Source organism: Gallus gallus, chromosome 8 (assembly GCF_016699485.2).
Source record: "Gallus gallus isolate bGalGal1 chromosome 8, bGalGal1.mat.broiler.GRCg7b, whole genome shotgun sequence".
NCBI lineage: Eukaryota > Metazoa > Chordata > Aves > Galliformes > Phasianidae > Gallus > Gallus gallus.
The window spans coordinates 19833022-19842684 of record NC_052539.1 but is presented as its reverse complement, the minus strand read 5'-3'; the positions used below and the strand labels follow the sequence as shown (position 1 = coordinate 19842684).

Genomic DNA, 9663 nt, shown 5'->3' with positions numbered 1-9663 from the left:
GAGCCTGCAGTGAAGGTGAATTGGGAGTGTTCTGTGCCACTGTGTTTTCCCTGGGTTGGTTGTGAAGGGTTTGGACTAAGAACAAGCTATCCAAAGGGGAGAGAAGCCCCAGATGTTCTTACAGGATATGTGTGCACTTACAGAGGTTTCCTGGCAGCTGGTGTTTCCAGTGACAGCAGTAGCAGCATTGGAAACCATCTGTGGACCAATGGTTCATGTTGTGCAGGTGGCATTGCTCAGTCAGTGCTCAGTGAGCACCACAATAATGTGGTGAAAGCATCATCAGCTGTAGTTCAGAGGCACAGCCAAAGCATACTTGCTGCAGCACAGGTGAGTGCTTGCTACGTGCTTTCCAACTGACTGGCTTCCTAAAACGCAACAGTTAACATAGCGTCCTCCTTCCCAAATGCACCCACAGGTGAACAGGTGTGTGCTCAGCCACGTAGCACTGCCATCCCAGGCCTTGGCAGCAATGCAAAGCAAAGCTCCCCAACGCCAGTGGTGCTGACGTGCCTGTGCACACACGCCTGTGCACGTGCTGCTTTGCATCACAAGGACAAGGGTTTGCTTTGCCCTCAGATCCACGTCCTCCAGTGGAGCTCCCACACAGCAGAGGGAGGGGAGGGCTCCACCAGCCTCAGGTCACCCCTGTGGGACGCGCTGGGTTTGCACCAGGTGGGTGAGGGGGAAATGTTGGCTGACAGTCATACATAGAGAAGGCACAGCCACACAAAGCATGCCTGAAGTGGTTTCACACCTGAGCGTTCTCCAGTGCTGCTCTGCAGGCAGGGGCCACGCAGTGGTTTTACTGCTCAGCAGTACTTTGCATATGCAACTGTGCTCAGTACTGCAGAATGGCATTACTGCAGCGTTGTCACAGAAGGTCCCCAAGCTCTCTGCTGGCACAGGAGCCCTGTGGGAAGTGCAGGGCGCCCATGGCTGCAACGTGCTTGTGGAAAGGGCCACTCTGGCACCAGGCTGGGGAGTGTGCCCATGCATCACAGAGGGACTCTTATCACTTCTGCTTATTGCTGAAGAAACAGACAGCAAAGCCAGCTTGTATGAAACCCGATTATTCAAATTTATTAACATCAAGAATTATGCAGTGATGCTGTAGATTTTTTTTTTTATTAACAAATAGAAAACAGACTGTATACAACAGTGACCCCTACAGCACTATGCATCCACAAGGTAAAAATGAATGTGTCCTCCAACATTACCAACCCTGGATTGCTGATTTCAACGTAGCTTGGATTCTTAACATTCGGAATACATGTGATAATACAATTAGATACCCTTCCACCACCTTTATTCATAACTCAATGCACTCGAAAGAGGGCTGCTCACTCTGTCTTTAGTGCAAGCGTGATATAATAAGGAGTATTAATATATAGTACCATTAAATTAAGTCCAGTAGTCTTGCCACATTGGTTCATTAGAACGTCCTGAAGTAGTGGAAAGTACAATATTCTAATGACTTTTAACATTTGCAGGATAGCAGAAATTATAGAAACACCCAACCTCTGAAGCCATGTGTGCTCCCCCTCCCCTTCCCTGCAATACCCTGCCTCCAAAGAGAGCCTGCTTGGCTCCGCTCTGGGAACGGCCGGGGTTGTGCTCCTTGTAAAATGCTCCAATGCACTTCAGTGGTGAGAGGTGCCAGGATGGCGTTTGCACGCACAGAACCGCGGGACTAACAGAAAGGGCCGTGTCTCGCTTCTATAGCCCATCCCTGGGGAAGTGTGGGACCTGCTGGCTTCTCCTGTCCCCTTCCCAGCGAGACACAAAAAGAGGCTCCCAGGCCAGGAGCCCAGGATTTCGGGTCTCTCACAAACAAGGTGACGACAACTCACGTCATGTCGGGATCTGCCAATACACGCGGTCACTGGATTGGTTTAACACGCATTGTAATAGGACTGAACAGTTTCCAGCTGACAAATAGGACCGCCTCTCCAGCGACCCTACATGCCCTCCCAAACCTACTCAGGAAATAATGGGGGAAGGGAAAGGCTAAAAAAATAATTGGTAGCTTAGGTCCAGTTCCATGAAATTTCATATTCTACAGAGAATTAAAAAGCAGCCTAAGGGGAATGGAGCTGGGCAGGAACCACAAGCCAGCTGCTGCAAATTACCAAGGAAGCTGCACTAAAATGGGCAGAACCAGCAGTGACTGAGCTGAGATAAACATAGGGCAGTAAAAAATGTTAAAGCAAAAGGAAATGAAAGAAAAAAAAAAACCCAAACAAACCCAACTCCCCAAAGTTTGGCGGGTCCAGTTCTGCCTCAGCAAAACATTAAGACTTGCAAAAAAATAAAAAATAAAAAGAGAGGAGATTATAAAAACCACTAGTAACTATTTTACATGTTTAAAAAAAAAGATCCCATTCCACCCACCTAAAGCCTCGCTGTGAAATGCAGTCGCGTGAGAGAGGGCGAGAGATGCATATGAGCAGAAATGCAGCCAGAGACTGGAAATGCTTTTGGAGTTGGATTCCCTCGTTTGGCGCTGGGGCGAAGTTCCTAAATGCCGTGGTCAGAACTGGTTGGCATGGAGGTCTGCTGCCTGGGCAGCACCTCGGTCTGTACAGAAGGACTGAGGAATGGGCGGCTCTGGCTCAGAGGGACCCGTCTCCACTCCTAGACATCCCCACCGCGACTGGAGGAAAGCACTAGTTACGTTGCATAGTGGTCAAAGCTGCCGAGATACTCCAGTGCCGCTCTGTAGCACAGCTGGTACTGGTCCTGCAAGGCAACGAGGGGAGAAGCGTGAGAAGCGGGGATGCAGGAATGTCATCCCGAGATGCTGGCTCCCCTCCCTTTTCCCACGGATCTCCCACGGCTCTGGGCAGCGGGGCACTCACCTCTGTCTGCACCATGGCCGGCCGCTGCGTTCGCAAAGTCTTCACCGTCTGGAACATGTCCACCACCCCCTCGTAGCGCATCCTCTCCAGCACGATGCTCAGTGTGATGAACACGCCCGTGCGCCCGACCCCAGCGCTGTGCAGAAGGAGCAGGAGGTGCAGTTAGGGACCCGCCAGCCTCAGTGAGGGCTTCCCCCCCCCCCTCCCCGTTCCTTGGAGCAGTGTCAGTATGCCCAGCCATGTGGGGCCAAGAGAAGCTAAAGGGACACCACCAGCCAGAAGTGCCGTCCCACCCCCACGGGGACCACAGATTCTGTCTTTCTGGATCAAGCACCATGCCCTGCCCAAGGATTCTTCTAAGGAACTTCACATCAGAAGCAGCAGGGCACTGCCTTCATCTCATCTGGCAGAAATGCTGTCAGTGACATCCAGGGATATCACCTCCTCATCCCCTGCTTGCTTCTTGCAGCGTGCAGCTGCCAGGCTCAGCAAGGAAGGGGATATCTCCATGGGCTCTCTGCTGCAGGCAGAAGTGGGTGCTGATTTGTCTCCACTCACCTGCAGTGCACCGTGATGGGCCCGTCCTGCCCAAACTGCTCCTTGGTCTTGTGCACCTGCCCAATGAAGTCGATGAAGCCCTCTCCTGTCTTTGGCACTCCCTGCTCAGGCCAGTCTGTGAACTGGAACTGGCGGATGGTCCGTGACTGGCCGTCCTGCGGGGACAGGGTTGTTACATGGAAACTGTAGGTGAGGGGTGCTTGCTTTGCTGCCCTTTTTTCTGGTGACCTGCTCCCTGACCCCTGGCCCAGGCTAGGTGAGTGTGCACAGACCATGGTGAGCCGAGGCACACCTCGCACCCCTCACCAGGTTTTCAGGACCTTGTGGTTCAACATTCTGTTCCCATTTTGGGCCCAGCTCTAGGGGATCCCATGTTAAACCCTGGCCTATATGTGCAGCGCAGGCAAGACGGGCTGGTGCTGATAGAGATCGGTGAGCTGCTCACAGGGGCCAACACAGCTGGCAGGGAAGGAACTTGCGGTGAGAGCAGCGGCACGTGTGGGCAGTGGCCCCTCCTGCTGCAGTGTTAGGCAACTCCTTGCTTTCCGGTCCCTCCTGGAGCTGCTGCATGCTCCCCTCACTGCCCAGGGCTGGCAGAAGCATAGGAGACAGGAAGCAGAAGGGACACTCACCCTGGCATCTGTGACTTTGAACTCCCGGAGGATGTACTGCGGCATGTTGTACTCTGCCATGGGGTCCACCACGAAGTACTGGTAACGGGCAGAGCGCTCCGCAGGCCAGTACTGATGGCACTTCTCCTGTGGGTGAGGAGCACGGGGAGATGTTAGCAGTGACACACTGCTGCTCCTCCCTCCCGCTCGCTCCCTGGGCTGTGGGAGCATAGGGCCACAGGACACCCCAGGAGGGTGTCCCGGAGGAGCTGGTGCTGGGGACAGACCAAGGTGACACCCACACAGCCCCTTCCTCCCCCATGCAGGATTCGTACCCGGCCCATCTCACGCAGCTTTGTCAACATCACCACGATGGTGGAGTTGTGCTCCCAGAGCATTCGCCAGAAATCTTCTGTGGTCTCGGCCAGTGGTCCCTGCGTGGCAATGTAGGCCTTCTGCTGCCTGCAACAAACAGATGGTGCTCAGAGCAGCCCTGGGAGAGCTGAAGGCAGGGCCCTGTGCTGCAAGGCTGACAAAGCAGCTGCAGGAGATCAGGAGGTGGGTCTCCAGAGCTGACCATAGGTACCGTGGGAGGGATAGGCCTGCCCAGCCTGTGCCTGCTGGGAGCTCCTCACACATGCAATAGGCACCTCCAGGCACAGGATCCAGAAGAGCTGCTGGTGCCTCCCAAGTGACTGACTGCAACACCCAGCTCCCTTCCCATTGCACGGGAAGGCACAGAGCAAATGAATCAGGTCACCTTGATCACACAAACCAGCTAGTAATTAGGGCAGTGTGGAAACCAATACCATTTTGCAACCTTTTTAGAGGCTTCCAAAGTTGTCCGCTGTTCCAAGAGAGCACCTTGCAAAGTGCCCTGTGTGAAAGCAGTTAACTGTGTCCTGTGTTACCTGCCCCATCCCCACTGAAAGCTGACCACGCTCTGTCCTGCTCTCCCAAGCTCTCCTGGCTCTCTTCTGCAGGATCACACACACTGCAGCTTTAGCCACACAGCTTTGTGCTGATGGAACAAAGCAGCACTGACTGCTTTCCAGCTAGTCTTAAAAGATGAGGCAACATCCCTACCAAAATGAGATTTGAGCACTTCCCAGTAGTGCCAGCCCCAAACAGCTGCTTTCCCTGCAGGCCTCCTGCCCATCTCCCTGCCACAGCCACACGTGGGCTGCCAGCTGTGCCCAGTGCCAGCAGATGGCACAGCCACTGCAGCCCCAAAGGATGTCACTGCACTGCCTCGGAGCGGGGAGAACAGTGAGTGGGGCACGGCCAGAGCAGCTTAAAGGCTCTGGTGATCCTGAGAAGGGCCAACTCTGGCATACTGGCTCTGGTTTGTGAGTGCCCAGCCTGGCATGCTGTGCTGCCCACGTGGCTGCACAGCAGCAGGTCCCTGGGTCAGCTGCACCACTGCGGGGCGCCGGAGCCCGTGGGACGAGGGGCAGCATCTGCCCACCATGTGCCTCAGCTCCCTGCCAGAGCTCCAAGTTAATGAGCAACAGGATAGCTGTAATGTGCAGGGTGAAGACAAGTGCTGCCTCGAGGTGGATTTATATGGCATCATAAAAAGCAGGGAGTGGGGGTGCATGTTGAAACAAAAGAGCTAATAAAGATGCAGCATCAGGGATGTCTGCAGGACCTTGGGCCAACCGATCTCTTTATTTAACACCAAGAAAGATTGCTCTGTTCACATGAAAGGACAGGAAGAGCTAACAGCACTCTTTAGGGATGGGGTAGGTAGCACATGAAATGGCACCACCAGCTGTGCTGGCATCCCTCTGCATGGCACCGCCGAGCGGCAAAGTCAGCATCGCTGTTGATCAGCTGTGGCACAGTGGCTGCCAGACACATGACATCTGTTCCCTTGGCACTGCTTGTTGCTCCTGGGAGATCACCAGCCCACCAGCAGCGTTTGGGCAAAGCCACACTGGAGGGGGACCCAGCCCCATCCATTACCCACTGCTGCGCTGGATGAGCGTACCGCAATGCTGCAGAGATAGCAGGAGGGAGTCCTGTAACTGTGTCATTGGGATTTGGCCTGGATTATCATCTGAGGACTTGCTGGGAAGGCGAAATGGCCACTGGGCTGTCTCCCTGCATTGTCCTGGCACTCAGCATCTGAGAAAGCGATGCCAGCTGTGAGTATCACTGCCCTGCTAGATCTCAGTTTGTGCTTTCTGAAAGGGATCCTGCAGAGCAGAACCCAGTGATATGCTCCCCAGTGTCCAGCATCAGCCCAGCCTGAGGATCCAGACTCCAGAGTCAAGACATGGGTGAGTGCACAGATCAGTCACACAGTGCAAGCACACTGCTACCTCTGTTTGCTATAGCTAGCAAAGGGATGCAGATTTGCATTACACGCTGCAGAAATAAAATACATGCCAAGAGATGCTTACCAGAAGGTCTTATAACTACCACAGCAGCCAGCAGAGTCTCATGCCTGAGCCATGTGGACATCTGTCTACAGCAATATAAACAAGCCTGGCAGCTCTCACTAGCAGTCTCCACACACTGTAACTATATGCATGAAGCGTGTGCGAGGACGGACAGAGATAAAATGCAGCAAAATGGTCCCCAGCCTGCTTCCAGATAGCCAGGATCGATCCTTGGCAAAGAGGAGAAGGCAGCTCAGCCCAGGTGTCCTAAGTGGCCCTTACCTGTACCCATCAATGAAGCTGGCATTGATGTAATCAGAGCCCTCAACACCCCGGATGGGCTGCAGGCAAACTCTTGTCAGCTCGTATGGCATGATGTTCACGAGGCGGTTCTTGAATTTGTTGCATGGGAGGTTGGCACTGATGAAACGTGAGGTATGTGCTTTAGAGTTGGCCAGCAGCTGAAAGAGGAGGAGAGAAGTCAGACCCTGCTGGGCACACAGCAGTCTGCGCTAAAACTGGAACCCTGGCAGCAGGGCAAGCAGGGGCTCCAGGCATGTATCCATGGTCCCTCCTCTCACTGAGGCCATCCCCAGGGGACCAGATCCTTCCAGCAGCAGTGGTTCTCTTCCAGTGAGCACTGAGGGGAAATCACTGGCGCATGCCTGAAGCTGCTTACAGTGAGCTGAGAGCCACCCCAGCTCTCTGACTCACAAAGGACCAGGATACGAAGCCATGCACCTTGCTGAACCAGGGACACACACTTGGTGGCATCGGGGAAGGAAGGCTATCTGTCTTCCAGCAGCATCCCATTATTTACTTCTCACCCCAGAAGAACCCAAGAAAAATGTGAGAATTGTGATGTATTCAGGCAAAGAAGATCTATTCTGGGTTACTGCGAGACATTTTATGGTTCTCTTTGAGCCCTGTAAATTGGAGTCATGGTAAATGTATTATTTAGATATGCTGGCAGAGACTTTCAAACAGAAGTCTTTTTTTTTTCTCCTCTTTCCAAGACTCCCCCAGCAGCCCCAGAGCCCCCCTTCTCTCTGTGTGTGGCAGCAGCTGGCCCTTGGCTCACTGCAAGAGGAAAAGGTCCTCTTTGGGAAGCGATGCAGACCCCAGAACAGAGCTGATCAGCTTTTCCTAATTTACGCAGAAAAGCAGTATTTTGCCTCTCCTGCTCCTTTGTCATTTGGTAGGAATTCCCAGGGTGAAGCTGTATTGCTGCAGTTCATTTCAAAGCCTGCATGGTCTGCTACCTCCCTGCATGAACCATATTCTCCTGCATGAGTTCACTGGACTAATGCACGTCACCTGAGAACATGGGCGCTTACCAAGGCTCATTTCCTTCTCCAAGGCTGCAATAAATATTTGCAGCAGGCAGTTTCAGATACAGATAGCAAAACTTGGGCATGGCCTCTTAAAAAGAGTCCTCCTTAAAACCCTGCTTCACCGATTCTAGATGCTGAGGCTTGGTGTCTAGGTGGTTAAAAAATAACAGAGCTCAGCATTGAAGAAATGAGGCTATAAATGTCTCACATATTTAAATTGGAGCCGTTTCCAGACAAGTTGTTCACAGTAACATCAATTATCACTAACACGATCTGCATCTGATTTCGGATGCAGCTCCTGCCGCACAGTGAACCCAGAGCAGAACGCGCTGCTGAGAACTGTGCATCCATCTGCCTTTTATATTCTCCCCAGAAGCTGCCAATCCAGGGGGGACCGTGGCCGACACAAGCTTTACAATTCAAATGTACTTTAAATCACTGCGTACCTGGTTTAGAAACACACAAAAGAATAAGTGCCTGTAATGAGCCACGTCTCTGCTCTCCCAGCCCCTGGACGAGTGTTTTGGTAGGGCTGTGCGGGCAGGGACACGGTCCTGGGGAAGGACGATGGGGATGTCACCAACCTTGAATTCCAGCTCCATCGCAGTGACGCTCTCTCCTGGAGGCACCTGGGTCAGTTTCTGGATGTGAGCGAAGAGGTTGCGTGCAGGCACCTCGGTATTGCCGCACGTGGCTGCCTCCAGCAGGGCCTCGTGGATGAAGATGTACTGGTCCTCTGTCTGCACCATGTAGTTGCGCTGCGAGCGCATGCACGTCACGTGCCCATAGATGTCCACGGTCTTCTCATGCTTCATCCTCTCCAGCATGGCATCAATGACAATGAAGCAACCAGTTCGGCCCACGCCAGCACTGCGGGAACAAAGCATGCGGCCTGAGATGATGCTGAGTCCTATGGACGCCGGGCAAGCTCTGCTCACGCTTAGCACAGCTCCTGGCCCTACAGTGCAGGCTAACGAGCCGAGCCCCAACAAGAGGTGACAGGAGGAGTGAGTGTGACATGGGAAGGTGTGAGGGACTGCTCAGCCCTTCTGCTGTGCCCCTTGGCCAGAAGGAGCAGAAAGGACACTGCTGGTGGAATGATAGGAGAGATGTGTTTAACAGCCAGGAGAGTAACAACATATGTATGCATGGAGCTGGAAAACCAGTTCAAGCTGGGCTCCAGCACCAGGCAAGCCCATAAACCTCAAGCCTGCTCGTCTCCTAACCTGGGTGACTGTTTCCTAACCTATAAAACAAGGACAGTCAGACCTGGAGGGGGAAGCAGAAAGGTGAGTTTATGCATTTCTATGCTGAGCAATTTGCTCAAAAACTGGGCACCTCTCTGCATCTGTTATAAGGGCAGCGGCAACCCCCAAACTGCTCACCCAGAGAGCACCCCAAAAACAAGACATGCTGTTGTGATGGGTAAACATGGGCAGAGGTATGGAGCCAGACATTTCCTCATTTATGGTGCAAGTCAGATCCTTAACAGGGCTTTAATACAGCTTGTTTGTGTGTTAATTATACCCCACTCCCATCTGAAACAGAGCATGAAAGGAGAGCATTAAGCACTGCTGATAAGGCGTACACCGGAACAGCAATGATGGAGTGGTTTGTTCAGTAATAGTCCCCACTCGGCTGGTAGAGATAAATCTTGCCTGGATGGGATGCCGAGCCTTAGCAGACTAATATTTTCCCTTAAGGAGCTCCCTTTCTATCCTGCTAGAGAGCTTGACTGTAAATACTGTGTGTGAATGTTGGCACAGGTCACTGCATGCACGTCTGTCAGTGATGTGCTTCTGAACGGTACCACCTACTTTATACTGGGCTCAAAACATTCCATTTGTCAACTGTGCTTGCATTTTTGCAGGAAAGGTGTGTTTTGAGACCATAGAGCAGCACTGTTTAGCCT

General features: G+C 52.8%; 1 protein-coding gene across 38 annotated transcripts in view; it reads right to left on the bottom strand.

Moving 5' to 3' along the window:
• Nucleotides 1-1057: 1057 nt before the first annotated feature.
• The window catches only part of PTPRF (protein tyrosine phosphatase, receptor type F), a 342426-nt gene continuing 333820 nt past the window's right edge, over nucleotides 1058-9663 (bottom strand). For all 38 annotated transcript variants that reach the window (XM_040705351.2, XM_046944827.1, XM_046944822.1 and 35 more), the window contains 7 exons: nucleotides 8336-8621; nucleotides 6700-6878; nucleotides 4366-4492; nucleotides 4052-4177; nucleotides 3420-3574; nucleotides 2862-2997; nucleotides 1058-2742 (listed from right to left, as the gene is read on the bottom strand). In XM_040705351.2, coding sequence (XP_040561285.1) covers nucleotides 2674-2742; nucleotides 2862-2997; nucleotides 3420-3574; nucleotides 4052-4177; nucleotides 4366-4492; nucleotides 6700-6878; nucleotides 8336-8621 — 1078 coding nt within the window. In that variant the 3' untranslated portion in view covers nucleotides 1058-2673. The remainder of the gene's footprint in view (nucleotides 2743-2861; nucleotides 2998-3419; nucleotides 3575-4051; nucleotides 4178-4365; nucleotides 4493-6699; nucleotides 6879-8335; nucleotides 8622-9663) is intronic.